The sequence below is a fragment of the Ostrea edulis genome, chromosome 6 (genome assembly GCF_947568905.1).
Source record: "Ostrea edulis chromosome 6, xbOstEdul1.1, whole genome shotgun sequence".
Classification (NCBI taxonomy): Eukaryota; Metazoa; Mollusca; class Bivalvia; order Ostreida; family Ostreidae; genus Ostrea; species Ostrea edulis.
In genome coordinates, this window is record NC_079169.1 from 43,161,075 (window position 1) to 43,181,840 (window position 20,766).

General features: G+C 37.0%; 1 protein-coding gene and 1 long non-coding RNA gene across 3 annotated transcripts in view; both read left to right on the plus strand.

Annotated features, from left to right (window-relative positions):
* The window catches only part of LOC125648417 (SCO-spondin-like), a 20,934-nt gene extending 7,857 nt beyond the window's left edge, over positions 1-13,077 (plus strand). Inside the window, exons 3-11 of the mRNA XM_048875522.2 lie at positions 1-39; positions 344-457; positions 4,595-4,684; positions 4,802-5,200; positions 5,280-5,375; positions 6,306-6,476; positions 6,556-6,726; positions 6,923-7,044; positions 12,948-13,077. The exon at positions 1-39 is cut by the window's left edge and continues 156 nt beyond it. Coding sequence (XP_048731479.1) covers positions 1-39; positions 344-457; positions 4,595-4,684; positions 4,802-5,200; positions 5,280-5,375; positions 6,306-6,476; positions 6,556-6,726; positions 6,923-7,044; positions 12,948-13,043 — 1,298 coding nt within the window. The 3' untranslated portion in view covers positions 13,044-13,077. The remainder of the gene's footprint in view (positions 40-343; positions 458-4,594; positions 4,685-4,801; positions 5,201-5,279; positions 5,376-6,305; positions 6,477-6,555; positions 6,727-6,922; positions 7,045-12,947) is intronic.
* Positions 470-2,427, plus strand: LOC125648445 (uncharacterized). Of its 2 annotated transcripts, XR_007360299.2 has the most exons (3): positions 470-927; positions 1,877-1,961; positions 2,096-2,427. It is a non-coding gene; the product is annotated as an uncharacterized LOC125648445 (long non-coding RNA). The 2 variants fall into 2 exon arrangements; XR_008795803.1 differs by having other exon boundaries at positions 470-1,961.
* Positions 13,078-20,766: the final 7,689 nt, after the last annotated feature.

Consider the following 20,766-nt stretch of genomic DNA (forward strand, 5'->3'; position numbering starts at 1 on the left):
AGGTTACCTGTTCTCAACATACGTGTACATGTCAGAGGGGTAGGTTCCGCTATCGTAGAAAGCCAATATTTTCGTACATTGTAAGTTCTCTGCCAATTCGCATTTTGAAATTGAGGTTGTCACTTTAATTTGGGGTCATCCTATGGTTTGTCGATGTTGAGGGCCAAACGTAGGCTCGATGTTGTGGCATTGCTTGGTTGCAAATGCTAGATTGAGAATATGACTGCAAAGATTCTCATTCGATGTCACCTATCAATTCAAATTTTAAAGTCAAATAAGGAATTATCCAACTTTTTTATACTATAAGTTATATAATAATACATAATCATAACGCTTTATACAGCAACGCACGTTTCCACATGTTCAAGTGACGGTGATTGTTCTGATAACGTGTGTGCAAGGAGAACCGTGCCCTACTGCAGAACCGTATTATTGGATGGACAATGTGATTGTACAGGTATGCTTCAGATTAAGGTAGAGACCGATAGCAACCACGTGATCAGTAAAAATCGTGTATTTTCACGTGAAATTATTTTTCGGAATTCCGTACATCGCCATAGAGTAGTTGAAAAACAAAAAGGGGTTCCGAAAGTACAAGTTGCTGTGACTGAATCGATGATTGAGAGGGTCGTCTCGACGAAAGATATAGAAATTTGGCCATAGTTTAGATTAGGAATACGTCAATGTAATAATAGTGGACTAAATGTTTCGTCCGTGCAGAATGGCACTTTTTACCTCACGAAATTCACCACCATGCATAGCTGCGCTACGTAAACAAAGTTGTTGATGTAGCGTGATCGTGGTGTCCGAGTGCTGCGAGTTTCAATACTGTTTATGTAGTCATTGAGAGTTTAAACAAAGTTTCTTCTGAGAAAAGGAATTCGATGGATGCATTCAACGTGGACAACGAAATCATAATTTCGTTTGGTAAGTGAAAAAAATGGCAAATTGAATTTGTATTCAACCCACTTTTCCTCTGCTATTTCACAACGCGATTTTATAATAACATCTATAAACGCACAATTTGGAGCTGTTTCATTATTTGTGCATTTATGTATTCCATATGTGCCCAAAATATAACTCCTACATGTGCATGTAATTGTAAATGGATGTCATGTATATGCCAGATTTGAAAAAAAATAGGGCTCTCACAAGTTGGGGGGGGGGGGGTGTTGCACTAAAATTCTATTTGGTATAAATGATAGTACTTATAGTATCTTGAAATTTCATTGACCTAAGAGATATTTCAAATCTGGGGTTTCATGTTTCATGCAAGCATGTAGGTCTACAAAACTTTATTTAAAATATTTGTAAAATCACAAGCCCCCCTCATAGGCAAATAAATGTATTGTATGAAAATAAGATATGGATGTCCTTCTCTTGACCCACACTCCGTAAAGGAGACAGGTCTGATAAATCTAGAGTTGACTTGTTTTGATATTATTAGAATGAACTGGCAGTTTATGAAAACATATCTGTCATCTCATATTGTAATATGATAATTATGATGTTTATTCACCTCATTAAGGACCCGGGGGTGGGAGGGTATGTACAGTTTAAATAGAAGGTAACTATAACAATATGAAATAAATAGCAATCATGCAGATGTACTACTACTGCAAGAGTTCACATTGCTGCACTGCACACATTTAACATACATGTAGTGTTACATATGTAATACTGATTTCAGACAAGATTTTAAAAATTAACATAATAAAATACATGTTATGTGTGTAATTTTCAATATATCAGCATTTTAAAGTTCACTAAACATGCATTGAGACACACGATTTTAAAATTGACATTGTCTGACACAGTATAATTAATGATTAATACTGACTGTGCAAATATTAATTATGATGATTTTTTTTCTAAGCATCATCCTAAGGACCAGTGCAAGTTGAAATGGGCTTCCAGCTAACAACTTCAACAGCAATTTGCCATGAAAATCAGCAAGAAAGGTACAATATTTTCTATCTTAGTAAGATAGAATTTTTCATTTTAACACCAGACATTTATAAAGACAATTCTTAGTATATTAGATATTCATCTTTTTTTCAATATTTGAATATACAGAATATATTTTTTATAACAGGTACTTCATTTACATTGATGATGTCATATCCCCTGGACCCCACAACTTCACAGGTTACAGAGAAAATTCAAGAACTTCTGCAAAATGTGGGACTTGGATAAAATCAATAATGTATTTGTGAGCCCAGAGCAATGGATATATTGTGCAACATACTAAAGTGTGAATTTAATGGAAAACAAGTACATGTACTCATGTATTACATGTCTTTTTTAAGGACAATAATATTGTATAAATATAGAGGAAGTGTCATTGTTGATTATTCTAAGTTTTTGATATATCAAAATCAGTAAACATTTCTAAATGAAAATAAAATACCAATTTTATAACTTTAATCAATGTGTTTGAATTTCTCATTTTCTAACCCCCCCCCCCCCCCCCCCCCCCCCCGTTACACACACTCAGTGCATATATACTGCCAAATGCTCAGCATCAGGTGTGAATGTCACTGGTCCTCGGAGATGACCATCAAAACGGATGCCCAGTGTCACAGTAGATGTGGCACGCTAAAGAACCCTCACTGCTCAATGGCCGTAAGCGCCGAGCAAAGGCCTAAATTTAAAGCCGTTCACCGGTCTTGGTAACGTCTCCATATGAGTAAAAAATTCTCGAGAGAGACGTTAAACAAGATACAATCAATCAATCCATGGGTCGATTGGGTGGAAATCTTTCCATTGATATTAAATATAAAGTTGTTATTTAAACATATTTGGTGCACTATGCTGTATAATCATATCAATTTCTTATAATAGGTAATCGTGTCTGGTTATTATAAAAAAAAATGTATGAAAAATAACTAAATATTAATGCAATCATTGTGAGTGCAAAAAGGTCAATCGCAAGAGCACATACATAAATGCATTGGCGGATATAATGGGTGGGGTGGGGGGCAACCGGCGCGAGCCCCCCTAAAAATTTCAAGTTTAAAGTAAATCGTGGTCTCTTGTTTAGAGAAATATATACGATAAAAGAATCCATAGTTTCCTCCACTCTCAGAGAAATAAATGGCTGACAAAATCTTTTGATTTATTGAATTACTTTTAGAGGGAGAACGGCTACTTTTTCCAAAAACCCTTAAAATTTGCGTTATTTTATTAATTTCACCTTCTTAAAAATGACAGAAAATAATAAAAATGACTACATAGGAGACATATTTTAAGCCCTAAAAAATCTGTAAAATCCAGGAGTTTCTGGGGAATCGCCCCCCCCCCCCCCTTTCAAGGCGGCCCCCAGACCCCTGCCTCATACAGTTGCACCCCCCTCCCAACTTCAATTCCTGATCCGCCCCTGAAATAGCTTATAGAAACCTTCTTATTGTCATGTTCAATTTTCAAAGAGGTAATTTGGGAATGCTTAAACATTCTAAGTTATAAAAAGGTCAGTAGTTTATCTCTGCTGGCTGAATCTTTCTTCTCAATGCACCGAGTGCATATTCATGACGTCTATGTTCCTGCTCATTCTTTCTCCTCCATACCATGCAGTATATTAAAGGGGTTGGGATGTAATGGAGACATTTGTTTTAACAAATATAAATTGTATTTCAATTTTTTGTGGGGATTTTTATTTGAGAAAACTCTTAATATTAATCATCAAATATGATGACGTATGATAAATCTATATTCTGAGTGTAAGTGCACAAAGGTCAACAACGAGAACTACAACAAAATATAAGCTAAAATTTGAAATACATACTTTCTGTATTATATTTATTAATTTAAAAAAGGTATTACAAAGAATCTTCGAATTTCAGCAAGCAGTTTTTGATGGATTGTTTACAACATCTTTTAATAACCCTTTTTCTTACGAAAATGTGTAGTTTGTTAAAAGGGGGTGGGGTTAGGAATGTTTTGCTAGTTCCATATTGAACCCCATTATGGTGTATAATTTTTTTCATATATATTACTTACTAATAGACTGACCACTTAATGAAATAAAATAAGAAATTTGATGGGTAATTTTTTTGCAGCTTAAGCAAAGGTACGACCCTGTGTGCAAATATTGTGCACTGTTTTAAGGTAATTGGCCAATGTAGCTCTGTTGAAGTAATGTTGTTGCATGTTAATAATGATTGCTGAACTTGAAATTGATGTGTAATATACAATTATGTGAAAGGTTGTTTGGAACCATATATGACAAGTTATGATCCTTTTTACAATAAAAATGTTATAGCTCTATTTGTATATTGCTCTCTACTTATTTTTCTTCACTTTTTACGCTTTACAAGGACTAAAGAAGGTGTTGTTAAAATCGCCATATTTCTCAAAAACAAGGTCGATTACCTACATTGATTTTTTATTATGTTTTATATCGAAGCTTCATCATAAACATATATCAAAATAAAAAAAATTCAATGGTTAATTTTTTTAACATCAACCTATCAATCTCTACCTTAACATACCAGGGCCAGTTATGTCCTGACTACCTATTCTACTAACTCTAGGAAATAAAAAATAATCCAATGATTTTATTCTAAAAAGCTAGAAGTTGTGATTTTTTCTTTAGAGTGCCGTTTGGATAGTGATTGTCACCAGGTCTGTAGACATGGATACACCAGGAAATGCCTGAGAAACACTTGTGAATGTTCGCACGACGGTTAGATAAAACTCTATTTCACCCCGAAGCGTAAGTCAATCGTGTACATGGATAATTCTTTTGAATTGATTTATTACTAGTACACAGCATTTCTTCTCTTTTTCTCCCGTAAAATAGGTGTCTCTACACACTGCTCTAAGAACAGCGAATGCGCAAGTCACCACTGCACTTCCGGTTATACTTCTGTATGTTCGTTGTCGTCTCACTCTTGCAAATGTGAACCCATATGTAATAACCACACTGACTGTGCACATATGTTATGTCACAGAGCTGACCCTGTTTGTATGCCAGCCCAGAACAACTCTAAAACATGCATCTGCAAAACTTCCTGTTCACAACATAACGAATGCGCAAACCATCGCTGTTCCTCGTTTTATCGACCAATTTGTAACTCCGGACAATGTATATGTAGGCACCGTTGCACGGGGGATTCATACTGTTCCATACATTTCCATTGTAGCAGAGGAAAGAAGCCACATTGTTCCTCTTATTTAGGGAATGCCTGTGTTTGTGAAGGTTTGTCCTCGCCATTTTGTTTTGGTATTTGTTGGACATTTGGTGAATCTGAAGACTTGACTCTTCCCTTTTTTTCTAGAGTGTGCTTATGATACAGAGTGCTCTCGACTTCAGTGTGCTTCCGGTTATTCGGCAAAGTGCGCTAACAATACTTGTGCTTGTAAAGCGAATCCTGGTGAGTACGCTTGTCTTATCAAAATCACAAACTTATTAAGTAAATTGCTACTTGCGACACAGTGTTAAATCTGGTAATATCTATTCAGGTAAAGTAATTCCTTCTTTTTATTTATATATTTTTTCAAAGAAAATACATAGTTGAAGAGGTGGGTTAAAGCATTTTTAGGATCTTACAAACATTCATTGTCCGTTAAACAGAAATACAGTGAATGATTTGTGGTGTTCACTGCTGTATGGTCAGATTCCTATCGTAGCGCCACGTATGAGAAGGAAAACAGAAGCTAAGAATTGAAGATCGTTAGAACAGTTGCAGGCATGTCGTAAATTAGACAATTAAATCCAAACTGTGCTCCCTGCCTCGGGATATTTTTCGGCGATATCAGTTAAACAAAAGGAATTGCCACAAGCAACACACCAAATTGATATGACACCTAGCTGAATTCGATGTATTTGTCACTTTATAGGTCAAATTATTTAAATGACGGACAGACTGATAAATTGAAAGATGAGATTTATATCCCCAAACTTGTGCGAAAGCAAGAGACAAATATCCTTCAATGCTGAGCATTAATACACAAATATCCGAATGTAGAGTAATTTAAGGAATACATTTCATTTTTGAAAATATATGAGGCATACATGTGCCGGCGTGAAGTGTGGCAGTTTGTACCCTCATGTATTTTCAAAATGAAAACGCGCTTCATAAAAGGTGTGCCGGTGTGAAATGTTGCAGTTTATACCTTCATGTATTTTCAAAACTGAAAATTAGTTCTTGTATTTACATTCTCCTTTCATTTCTATGGAAATATTCCCAGCCGTTAACATATACATGTATGTATTATATTTATCAAGATTCCTACGCATATTATTCACAACTGAAACGCATTCGTGCGAAAACACTACAAAGGTAATTATTTATATATAACAGTGGATGGTGGATGGTCGAACTGGGGACCATGGTCATTTTGCAGTGTTACTTGCGGGAGTGGAAATCAAACACGTGTACGTTCCTGTACGCACCCAGCACCCATACATGGTGGGAAAACGTGCACAGGAGATTCCGTTCGAATAAATCAATGCAATAATAATTCCTGTCAAGGTAATTTATATTGCTTCATTAACGTTGTAAAATGACATGAAATCTAATTGCGTCGATTAAAAATAACATCTGTAAACAGTGGATGGTGGATGGTCAAGTTGGATGCCATGGTCCACTTGTTCAGTATCATGTGGAAGTGGAGTACAGACACGCGCTCACTCGTGTAATAACCCTACTCCTATCAATGGTGGAAGAAACTGCGTTGGAGACCTCTATACCACACGAACCTGTGCCACAGTACCTTGTACAGGTAAGAATTGTTCATTACGTCAGTAAGTTTTCTTAAGACCCAATTCTTGCAATTTCTCCTCTTGACAACAGCATTGAGATAAACAAAGTGAAGCTATTCAAACTAGACGAGTGCTAGTATGATGACGTAATGCGTCAATAGTTGCAATATACGTGTACTATATATTGATGACTAAGCATTATTATTATGTTGACAGGATTAGTGTGTCCAACCTGTGATGAGAATCTAAGTTGTACTTTCAACAACACATGTGATGCCACAGAAACATGCATGATCCGATCGTATCACCATACTAAATTTACCGTCCATTGCTCAAAGGTGAAAATAGTTTCGGTGTCGCTTTGTTTATCCTTTAAAATATGGCTTTTTCAGTTAGTTAGTTAGTTGTATATTGTTTAATGTCCCGCTCGAGAATTTTTCACTTACATGGAGGCTTATTCAGCAGCCATCTTGTTCTAGAGATTACGACCCGAAAACTATTTCTTTCGAGATTTTTGGTTAGAAAAATTCCAGGTCGGCGGCTTTGAGTCCAGGTCGGTAATAGGAGACAACGTGGCACAATTTATTATTTTTATTTTTTTTTTTGCCTAATGCTGTGCAGAGGAACAACAGATTTCTTTCCTACTCTCTGGTTTACATTTCATTGGGAGTGTTAGAATGTTTCTTTTGTTTTGGCTTTTCATTTGGTGAAGTAGCATGTGAATAGGTTAGGTTTGGACGCGCGACCACCGAAAAATATCTGTTGATCAGTGTTTGACGCGTCGTCATTTCTGTAAGAGGCTGGGAAGATGTGATGGGCATAGATTCGCAAACTAGTTAAAGTAGGAGGTACTGTTGCAGACACTTTCTTACCACTGTTGCATACACTTTCTTAGCACTGTTACAGATTCTCTCTTACCACTGTTACAAACACTCTCTTACTACTGTTGCATACATTTTCTTACTACTGTTACAGACACTTTCTTACTACTGTTACAGACACTATCTTACCACTGTTACAGACACTCTCTTGCCACTGCTACAGACACTCTCTTACCACTGTTACAGACACTCTCTTACCACTGTTACATACATTTTCTTACCACTGTTACAGACACTTTCTTACCACTGTTACAGACACTATCTTACCACTGTTACAGACAATCTCTTGCCACTGCTACAGACACTCTCTTACCACTGTTACAGACACTCTCTTACCACTGTTACAGACACTATCTTACCACTGTTACAGACACTCTCTTGCCACTGTTACAGACACTCTCTTACCACTATTACAGACACTTTCTTACCACTGTTACAGACACTATCTTACCACTGTTACAGACACTATCTTGCCACTGTTACAGACACTCTCTTACCACTGTTACAGACACTTTCTTACCACTGTTACAGACACTCTCTTACCACTGTTACAGACACTTTCTTACCACTGTTACAGACACTCTCTTACCACTGTTGCATACACTTTCTTACCACTGTTACAGACACTCTCTTACCACTGTTGCATACATTTTCTTACCACTGTTACAGACACTTTCTTACCACTGTTACAGACACTCTCTTACCACTATTACAGACACTCTCTTACCACTGTTACAGACACTCTCTTACCACTGTTACATACACTTTCTTACCACTGTTACAGACACTCTCTTACCACTGTTACAGACACTCTCTTACCACTATTACAGACACTTTCTTACCACTGTTACAGACACTCTCTTACCACTGTTACAGACACTCTCTTACCACTGTTACAGACATTATCTTACCACTGTTACAGACACTCTCTTACCACTGTTGAGTTTTATGATAATTTTGCCATAATATGTCCAAACACTGTTTGCGCGCTCTAACTTTCGAGCTTCTTTGAAATTATCTCTCCGCTGTTTGGTTAGGGCCTCGTTATGAGTATACGATTTTGTTGTGCGACTTGGTTACGTTTATTTGTGTAGATCCTTCATGTATAACTGCAAAAGACAATGAAATCTCTCGGTTTATCAATTTCATTTGTTCTCATATCTTTGAAAAATGTTCTGAATTTGCGGTCAGAATTTTACAGGCCGGGGTCAAATCCCAAAGGAAAGGGGTCAAACCTCTACGACTAGTGGTCATTTTCAACGTCGAGAAATGAGCACGGCTCATTTCACAACATAATCAAAATCTTATGTTACATCGTATCTAGTTAAAAATGATAATCACTGGAGCGTTTCCTTCTTCTGCGGGATTGTTGTATAGAATTGGGTTCCGGGTTAGAATAGGTCCTCAGTAACCCTTGCTTGTCGTAAGCGGGGACTAAATGGGGCGGTCCTTCGGATAAGACCGCAAAAACTGAGGTCCCATGTCACAGCAGGTGTGGCACGATAAAGATCTCTCCCTGCTCAAAGGCCATTAGCGCCGAACAAAAGCCTAAATTCTGCAGCCCTTCACCGAAAATGGTGACGTCTCCATATGAATGAACTATTTACGAGCGTCCCACAATATACAATCAATCAATCATATAATGGTCAGAGCCAAATAAAGTTGACTCGGCTATCCCGCGCGAAATAAAAAACGCTAACAAAGATAACGTTATACTGAGCAAAGCAAGGCTCTAAAAATAACACGTATGTAAGAGAAAAAAATGAGAAAATCAGCAAATGAATAGAGATAATCTCTACATACGTTCACTAAAAATTTTGTGATCCATATGGGCGCCGCCATATTGCTTTTTTAATTAGTTGCTTCTAGAGCTATTCGTGTTTTGATTTTGAATGCTAAAAATACAAGTCTGACGTGTAATTTGTAATTCAAACACCCAGTTTGCTAAATATGAATGGTGTGATTATTGTTACAGTTTTTATCCAATAATATTATCAAATAGAAAAACAGTAATACGACTAAATAGATGATCGAGTTCATAAGTTTCTTTAAATAAGAATATACGATATACTTACGGTTAGACTACTTTTTTTACCATTTTGAATTTATTGATTAATTATTTTTTTTATATATAGTTTTGACGGCTTTTTTTAAATTGCAAACTGGATATATTGTTGTTTAATATGTTGTACGGTGTGACCGTTGAGATAAGCGAAGCTCATTAACATCTTACAACACGACTTTTATGCGCCTTTTCATTTAACGTGGGAAATATAACGTGCTTGATGTAAACATTTTCAAAGAAATATTGCATTTTCACTATATAATCAATCAGCCCCGCCTTTGCACCAGAACCCCTGACCCAGGGGCCATAAATTTCAGTTTTGAAAGAAGCATCCTTGATCATCATTATCATACTATTAGTTTGTCTACTTAATACCCAGCAGCAGAGGAGAAGATTTTCAAAGAAATAAAATGCATTTTCACTATATGATCAATAGGGCCCCACCCTAATACCAGAACCCCTGATCCAGGGGCCATGAATTTCACAATTTTGAAAGAGGCATCCTTGCTCATCATAACCATGCTATTGGTTTGTCTACTTAATATCCAGAGACAGAAAAGAAGATTTTCAAAGAAATAATGCATTTTCACTATATGACTTATAGAGCCCCACCCTAGCACCAGAACCCCTGATCCAGGGGCCATGAATTTCACAATTTTTAAAGAGGCATCCTTGCTCATCATTACCATGCTATTAGTTTGTCTCCTTAATACCCAGAGACAGAGAAAAAGATTTTCAAAGAATTTCTACATTTTCACTATATGACCAATAGAGCCCCTCCCTAACACACCAGAACCCCTGATCCAGGGGCCATGAATTTCACAATTTTTAAAGAGGCATCCTTGCTCATCATTACCATGCTATTAGTTTGTCTCCTTAATACCCAGAGACAGAGAAGAAGATTTTCAAAGAATTTCTACATTTTCACTATATGACCAATAGAGCCCCTCCCTAACACACCAGAACCCCTGATCCAGGGGCCATGAATTTCACAATTTTTAAAGAGGCATCCTTGCTCATCATTACCATGCTATTAGTTTGTCTACTTAATACCCAGAGACAGAGAAGAAGATTTTCAAAGAATTTCTACATTTTCACTATATGACCAATAGAGCCCCACTCTAACACAAGAACCTCTGCCCCAGGGGCCATGAATTTCACAATTTTGGTAGAGGGCTCAACGCTCATTATTATTATGCCCACAGTTTGGCTTCTTGATGTCCAGGAGTAAAGAAGAAGATTTTTTAAAATTACACTCATTTTGATGGTTTTTGCCTCACCCCTCAGGCCCCAGGGGGGCAGGGACCACGAATTTCACAATTTTTGTTCCCCTCCACCCACAGATGCTATATGCCAAAATTGGTTGAAATTGGTTATGGGGTTTCAGAGAAGAAGCTGAAAATGTTAACGCACGACGACGGACAAAAACAGATAGCAATAGGTCACCTGAATGATTCAGGTGACCTAATAAACAACAAAGCAGAGAGACTAACGTCTTTGGACATTTGATCAATCACTGTCCAGCGATATTTCGTATATGGATGAGGGTATTCGTGTTTATTACAAACGCTCAAACGACGTCGTCTAACAATCTACAGCGCGCATAAATTTGACGCATGTGATAATTTTTTTTGTAATATCACACGTTGTCAAGTACTGTTATCCGTTGCTAGATACTATCACCCTGGATCGCATGCTTTCTGTTCTTAGAGGGTAACAATGTTTTTCAAATGCTTTTCAACCAATCAGATTCGAGTATTTTACTATGATTAGAAAAGACGATGATAAAAAATTATCACACGCGTCAAATTTATGCGCGTACGGTTCGCCGTAGATTGTTAGACGACGTCGTTTGAGCGTTTGTAATAAACACGAATACCCGCATCGATATACGAAATATCGCATGACAGTGATTGATCAAATGTAAACAGACGTAAGTCCATCTGCTTTGTTGTTTATATAACATTCAGTATAATAAAACAAATATTGCATGTAGTTGAGGGTAACATTGAAAATTTTCACCCCGAGAAAACCATTGTTAACCGAGGCGTAGTAGCCTCGGTTGACAGTGGTTTTCTCGGGGTGAAAATTTTCAATGTTACCCTCAACTACATGCAATATTTAAATACTACAATATACTTAGAATATTGTAAACACTCGAAAATTTCATGTCTTCCGGGAATTCGTATGTTGACATTATTTTGTAAATTGATTGATTGATTGTATCTTGCTTAACGTCTCTCTCGAGAATTTTTCACTCATATGGAGATGTCATCTAGACCGGTGAAGGGCTTCAAATTTAGGCCTTTACTCGGCGCTTACGGCCATTGAGCAGGAAGGTTCTTTAGCGTGCCACACCTGCGACTCGGGACTTACGTTTTAAGGTAATCTCCGAAGACCCGTGACATTCACACCTGATGCCGAGCGTTTGGCAATGGAATTGTCACTACATGTACCTGTTTCAATGACTTAGGTCTGTCGCAGCCGGGATTCGAACCCCGGCCTTCCGCATGCGGAGCGAACGCTCTAACCTCTAGGCCACCGTGGTTTGTAAATTGATATGCGATGTAAACCTTGAGATTTTATCAAACTTTGCACATGACTGTGGTTAACGAAATACATATTGTGTGCAGTAATGTCAGTATACACAGTATAAAAGTACTGTCATCAGCTGGAAATAAGCCGCAAATATACTGAAGTTTTGACGGCGTGCATCACGTGGTACGTCATGAGCATGAGGCACCTCAAAATTACTCTATCACCAAAAACCCTGTAAGTAAAGTATCTCAGGGTTTCTAAATTTGATAATTTCATCAATGCTATAGCGTATTTTCAGTCGATAAAACAGGGGCGATAATTGGTACTTTTGCATGTGGTCAACTCTCCAAGACATCCCTTTTGCAAAGAATTCACTGTGTAGCGTTGTCATATTCAAAGCCGATAAAGTTTTGTAAAATATATTTTGTAGTGATATGACATATAAATCTTTATTCGGTAACTACATATAAATGTCCGTACATACATGTACCAATGATAATCCATGAAAGCTCGAAAGCTTATTTCCAATGGGGTCCTTTGATGCACGGATGCTGGCGCTAGGGTGTCATTCTTGCAGATTATTGATATACATTTAAAATGGCGATTACTGGAACTCAACCATTGTAGAAATGAACTATGAATGTGCATTTCTTTTTCGTTGTAGATCATTTTCTTTCCACTCATTACATCATTACACTTGTAGATTCATAGCGTCATCGTCTTTTCTAATCATAAGCATTATTTTTATTTTTTCTAGAAAGAAGATTGCTCCTTTGAAAAATCTATTCTGCCTACGAGTGAAATATTTTGTTGTGATGATCGTGACTGCATTCGGCGATATCTTGGAGTTTGAAAGTATTAATAAACCACAAAAATATGGTATATTACTTGGAGTTGCTCACGATAGTGAAAATCTTCAGTTTCTAATGAAATTGGCTGGCGTTCGCTCTGTGTTCAAAAATGTCTCAGTGACACTATCATCATCGATCAGTGGGGACTTATTTCCACTGAATTTCATTTCAGCTCTAAGTAATCTGTCGAAGACAGTATCACGTGCTCGAAGTTATCTACACGATATATATCAATATAGATAAATTAAATCACCCACTAAAGACATGTATTAATTTTCATTCAATGATTTTTCAATGCGATTGTGACCCTTGAGCCAGTATGAAACATTTTCTTGAACTGGTTGTAACCCTTTAGAGAAAATAATTTAGGAAGGATCTCCTGTTTATCAGATATCTGAGAGAAGCACGAGAAGGGATAATCAATACAAAGAAAGATAGGGGTAGATGTAAGTTTATCATGTTTTTGATCCAATACAATTTTCTTGTGCATCCTACTACTTAAGGTCAGATAGACGCCGTCATAAATTCTTTCATTGCCGATCCGACTATTTCATTATGCCCGACAGCTATGTGAAGTTGTGTTGTGGAAACACTATTGTAGTAGTCGTAGCCTTCTAATAATTTAAAAACTATCCCTTTCCCGACAGCTCACCAATGTGTGGACTACGGTAATCGTGTCTTGTAAATTCACAATTCTCCCTTTCTCTGTCGATGAATCATGTCTTCTAGATATCTCTCCCCTTCTGTTCCGACTGGTCACTACCACGACTCGACTCTTTTGAATCTTCAAGTAATTCATTTAATTAAAAAAAGCTTAGCATATTGAGGGGTTAATTGTTTACAGAGTAGACATTGTCGTCGTTGTCGGCCTCCTTCCGCCTCGAGAGATGATGACTGATTCAGGTCCGATCGCTGCATCTCCTCGTGTGACTGTGAAGGCTGATGCAGGAGTGGCAGTCTTTATCGCAAAGGCTACAGGTGTGGGTCTTCGACGCCTGATCTGTACAGCTGGACTTGCGGTTGGCTCTCTTCTTAAGGCAGTTGATGCGTTCTGCTTGGTACCCTTCTGTACAGTAGATATCCAGGAGTCCCGGGATACTGCAAAGTGTCGATTCTAGCAATCTCCATGTCCCTTTTGCAGGTGTATTTGAAGTGCAGTCTGTGGCGGACATAGGGTCTGGAACCTACCAAAGCTCCCCCACAGCAAATCCTTGGGAATCCAGCCATGCTCCATTCTGCAAACGTGGCCTAGTTAGCGGAGATGGTTCAGGAGGATGTAGATGCTGGGCAGTCCAGTGAGCTCCAGCACGTCAGTGTTAGGGACTCTTTCCTGTCATTTGATCCGAAGTATGCGTCTTAGACAGCTGTTCAGTCGCTTTTCCTGGGCGGCGTATGATGTCCAAGTTTTCCTGCAGTAGAGGAATCGGAACAAGACACAGGCTCTGTACACTTGAATCTTAGTATTCATCGTCAGTCAGGCTGTTGTTGACTTACACCTTCTTGTGTAACTTGGACATCACTGCTGCTGTTTTGGCGATCCTCAAGTTAATCTCTAGCTCAAGAGAGAGGTTGACTCCCTATATGGATGCTCGGGGGGAGTCAGATCTCTGCCCCGTCACTTCAGTCTTTTTTATGCTGATCGTGAGGCCAAATTCATCGCACGCGAGAGCGAATCAATTAATAATAGGCTGCTGGGAGTGTTTATTCGGTGTGCGTTGCCAAGGCAGCATAGTCGGCAAAGAGGGCCTCCCTTATGGCAACATGCTTGACTTTGGTATATTGGCTCGTAGCCTGACCAGGTTGTACAGCCTGCCGTCGGACTGCGTCTGCAGGTAGACCCCATCCCTGAAGTTTTTGGCCAGGGGCATCGAGAAAAAAATCCTGAAGAGGGTAGGGACGAGTACACATCCCTGCTTGACTCTGCTGTTGATGGGGAACGGGTCTGATGTTGAGCCGTTGTAGCTCACTGTGCTGAGCATGTTGGTATGGAAGGACACAATGATGGAGTGCAACTTCGGAGGACAGCCGATCTTCTTCAGGAGTTAGAAGAGGTCAAACGCCTTTGTCAGATCTATGAAGGCAAGGAAAAGCGGTTCGTTTTGCTCTTGGTACTTCTACAGTTGTCTCACAGAGAAAATCATGTAGATGGTTGATCTATCTGCCCTGAATCCGCACTAAGATTCATGACAAACTAGCGCCGCCAGGATCTGCCGTCGGGCCAAAATGACTAGTTTATAATACTCACAGAAAATATGATCTGTAATATTTACCATATACACTAACACTAACCCAAATTAGTACACATTTCACATCTCGAATAAAAGAGTTTTACCTATACCAAATCATTGATATTAGTGTGTGAACGTAAGTGCGTTTCTGAGACGCCCCGTTCGGTTTGTGAATATTTAGTGTATTCAGTGTATTTGACACCATTTGTATCATTTCTATTATACTTGACAGCATCCCCTTGTGCACCTTGAAATGTATAATTTCAATACACCTTTTTTGTGTACGTGGTATACCGGTATGTTTCATATCATAGGGTAACCGCTCTGGGTTCCTATATTCGTTTTCAAGATGGTTGAATTGCAAAGGGATACACTTTGTAATGCCCCTTTTTGAGATCCAAACTAAATGTTTGGACAAGTCAACCTTTTTCTTGTGGTTTTCATGTGTATTTTCCATAAAATAGGAGATGTATGATATTATACAATTGTTTAATTTGTAATTCTACAATATGTTGTGTAATACATCTGCACTTGATTCACATGTGTGACCAGGACAAGATTCTAGATGTTCTATTTTTAGAACGGTATTTGTCAGTTCAACGTATTTTGTTTGTCTGTTTCACGTCCCATCACTCATATTGAAACGTCACCAGTTGTAGGTGAAGTACCACAAATTTAGACCTATGCTTAGCTCTCAGGGACGTACCAGTGAGGGTTCTTTATCGTGCCAATGCCTACCGCGAGACGGGACTTCCGTTTTTAAGGTCATATCTGAAAGACCCGTGAATCTCGCTTCTAAATGCCGAGCGTTTGACGAATGAGCAATCACTGCCCTTGTTAACGCCTTAGGTTTGACGCGGCCAAAGGCTAGTTCGATCTGGTTTCTAGTACCACTTGTCTGCATAATCATTACGAAATATTGAACGTCATCAAGGTCAAATAGTGCATTGGTTGTTCCGTTTAACGAAACAAATGGGTCAACCATATGATATTTTAGAACTTAATTCTAGTTTATATTTTTTGAAAATGCATAAAAAATATAAACAATACCTGGTAAAATGCATTTCTTTGATTTTTCACCGTGTGATAAAGATAGCAATCATCGCAGAAAAAAAACGCATAACCCGCTTACTCATAAAAATCACATTTAACAGAACATCACTAAGTAGTTGTCTGAAGCTCTCCATTCCTTATAAATAATGGAGCGCTTAAACAATAGAATGACATCACAGGTGGATTTTAACATCAATTTATTGTTTGTAATAGACACAAAAAGCAGTAAGTACATACATGTCATGTTTTTATCTTTGGTAGTTTTCGTACTTTTATCTTTGGTAGTTTTCGTACTTTTATCTTTGGTAGTTTTCGTACTTTTATCTTTGGTAGTTTTCGTACTTTTTCGTTTCATTCAGTTATTGACTTTTTCATGTAGCAATGCTTTTACGTCCAGTAAATAGTTGAACAAGCGTTTTATTCGATTTATGCGACTTTCGTTATAAGCTTGCGCAAATATTACCCGTGTCTTTGGTTTTGCTCACCCGCCCCTCTTTACGGAATATCTTTTGTATTCAGTATTTTATTTTGTTATACTTGAATGATAAAAATATAGAAAGTGAATTTTTTCCCATCTGTTTGAGTTAGTACTAATAAAGACCTCTGTCCCAGATTTCGTAAGCCATGTAACATGTTCGTTTTGTGTACCACGAATTCTCTTACACGATTTTGTATCAAATTGTTGTACAATGGGTTTAGCACGTCTGACTAAACTTCCTGGGAGTTCAAGTACGCGACGAGGCACCAAAGCGGAACGCAGGTTCAATAGGAACATTCAAGGCATTATAGGTTGTAGTACTAATCATTATAGGTTGTAGTACTAGTCATCATAGATTGTAGTACTAGTCATTATAGGTTGTAGTACTAGTCATCATAGATTGTAGTACTAGTCATTATAGGTTGGAGTACTAGATTCAATAGGAACATTCAAGTCATTATAACTTGTAGTACTAGTCATTATAGGTTGTAGTACTAGTCATTATAGGTTGTAGTACTAGTCATTATAGGTTGTAGTACTAGTCATTATAACTTGTAGTACTAGTCATTATAGGTTGTAGTACTAGTCATTATAACTCGTAGTACTAGTCATTATAGGTTGTAGTACTAGTCATTATAGGTTGTAGTACTAGTCAATATAGGTTGTAGTACTAGATTCAATAGGAACATTCAAGTCATTATAGGTTGTAGTACTAGTCATTATAGGTTGTAGTACTAGTCATTATAGGTTGTAGTACTAGTCATTATAGGTTGTAGTACTAGTCATTATAGGTTGTAGTACTAGTCATTATAGGTTGTAGTACTAGTCATTATAACTCGTAGTACTAGTCATTATAGGTTGTAGTACTAGTCATTATAGGTTGTAGTACTAGTCAATATAGGTTGTAGTACTAGATTCAATAGGAACATTCAAGTCATTATAGGTTGTAGTACTAGTCATTATAGGTTGAAGTACTAGTCATTATAGGTTGTAGTACAAGTCATTATAGGTTGTAGTACTAGTCATTATAGGTTGAAGTACTAGTCATTATAGGTTGTAGTACTAGTCATTATAGGTTGAAGTACTAGTCATTATAGGTTGTAGTACTAGTCATTATAGGTTGTAGTACTAGTCATTATAGGTTGTAGTACTATTCATTATAGGTTGTACTAGTCATTATAGGTTGTAGTACAAGTCATTATAGGTTGCAGTACTAGTCATTATAGGTTGTAGTACTAGTCATAATACTTTGTAGTACTAGTCATTATAGGTTGTAGTACTAGTCATTATAGGTTGTTGTACTAGATTCAGTAGGAACATTCAAGTCATTATAGGTTGTAGTACTAGTCATTATAGGTTGTAGTACTAGTCATTATAAGTTGAAGTACTAGTCATTATAGGTTGTAGTACAAGTCATTATAGGTTGTAGTACTAGTCAATATAGGTTGTAGTACTAGTCATTATAGGTTGTAGTACTATTCATTATAGGTTGTACTAGTCATTATAGGTTGTAGTACAAGTCATTATAGGTTGCAGTACTAGTCATTATAGGTTGTAGTACTAGTCATAATACTTTGTAGTACTAGTCATTATAGGTTGTAGTACTAGTCATTATAGGTTGTTGTACTAGATTCAGTAGGAACATTCAAGTCATTATAGGTTGTAGTACTAGTCATTATAGGTTGTAGTACTAGTCATTATAAGTTGAAGTACTAGTCATTATAGGTTGTAGTACAAGTCATTATAGGTTGTAGTACTAGTCATTATAGGTTGTAGTACTAGTCAATATAGGTTGTTGTACTAGTCATTATAGGTTGTAGTACAAGTCATTATAGGTTGTAGTACTAGTCATTATAGGTTGTAGTACTAGTCATTATACTTTGTAGTACTAGTCATTATAGGTTGTAGTACTAGTCATTATAGGTTGTAGTACTAGTCAATATAGGTTGTTGTACTAGTCATTATAGGTTGTAGTACAAGTCATTATAAGTTGTAGTACAAATCATTATAGGTTGTTGTACTAGTCAATATAGGTTGTAGTACAAGTCATTATAGGTTTTGGAAATAGGCATTATAGGTTGTAGTACTAGTCATTATAGGTTGTAGTACAAGTCATTATAGGTTGCAGTACTAGTCATTGTAGGTTGTAGTACTAGTCATTATAGGTTGTAGTACAAGTCATTATAGGTTGCAGTACTAGTCATTATAGGTTGTAGTACTAGTCATTATACTTTGTAGTACTAGTCATTATAGGTTGTAGTACAAGTCATTATAGGTTGTAGCACTAGTCATTATAGGTTGAAGTACTAGATTTAATAGGAACATTCAAGTCATTATAAGTTGTTGTACTAGTCACTATAGGTTATAGTACTAGTCATTATAGGTTGTAGTACTAGTCATTATAGGTTGTAGTACTAGTCATTATAGGTTGTACTAGTCATTATAGGTTGTAGTACAAGTCATTATAGGTTGCAGTACTAGTCATTATAGGTTGTAGTACTAGTCATTATAGGTTGTAGTACTAGTCATTATACTTTGTAGTACTAGTCATTATAGGTTGTAGTACTAGTCATTATAGGTTGTAGTACTAGTCAATATAGGTTGTAGTACTAGATTTAATAGGAACATTCAAGTCATTATAAGTTGTTGTACTAGTCACTATAGGTTGTAGTACTAGTCATTATAGGTTGTAGTACTAGTCATTATCGGTTGTAGTACTAGTCATTATAGGTTGTACTAGTCATTATAGGTTGTAGTACAAGTCATTATAGGTTGCAGTACTGGTCATTATAGGTTGTAGTACTAGTCATTATAGGTTGTAGTACTAGTCATTATACTTTGTAGTACTAGTCATTATAGGTTGTAGTACTAGTCATTATAGGTTGTAGTACAAGTCATTATAGGTTGTAGTACTAGTCATTATAGGTTGTAGTACTAGTCATTATAGGTTGTTGTACTAGAGTCATTCTAGGTTGTAGTACTAGTCATTCTAGGTTGTAGTACAAGTTATTATAGGTTGTAGTACTAGTTATTATAGGTTGTAGTACTAGTCATTATAAGTTGTAGTACTAGAGTCATTATAGGTTGTAGTACTAGTCATAATAGGTTGTAGTACTAGTTATTATAGGTTGTAGTACTATTCATAATAGGTTGTAGTACTAGTGGATATCTATGTAACCAGCAGAATACGTGAATCCATATAACATTTTGCAAATATCTGTTTTAGAACAGAGCTATGAAACGATTCGCAAGATTCCCATGCACGTTTCACATAGTAATATTGATATGTGTAAAACCACTAAAATACATAGAACAAGAACAATTAAACAAATTCCATTAGTGGAAAGAAAATTCTCATCAAAATCGTTTTCACTTTCTGTCATTAACTGTAGATCTGTAAAGAGGAAATCTTTGTCAGTTTGTGAGTACATCTGGGGACCTAGATTTAATTGCCATCACTGAAACCTAACTTGGGTCATCTGTTGACGAGGCTGTAGTAAACGAACTTGAACCAACAGGCTATGACATCATTCGGCGTGATCATGACAATGATCGTCGCGGTGGAGGGATTGCCTTCATTTTTAAAAGAGGAATCGATGTTGTCGCAGTGCAGACAAACACCGAAAACTTCATCCAGTTTGAGCATCTCGAAATTTCTATTAACAACTACGAACTTCGAATGAACTTGTGCATCATTTACAGACCACCACAATCTTTGACAAATGGCCTCAATTCAAATAGTTTTTTCAAGAATGGGATTTCTTTCTTGATGGAAATACCATGCATCCTCAAGAATGGATGATTATGGGTGACTTAAATTTTACGTTTATGTTGACAATCCCCATGACACTGAAGAGTGTAGGTTTTTGCAATCCCTAGACGATCGTAACCTCATACAGCATGTGAAGGAACCAACACACATTCAAGGTCACATTCTTGATTCACTTATCACAAGATTATGATCCT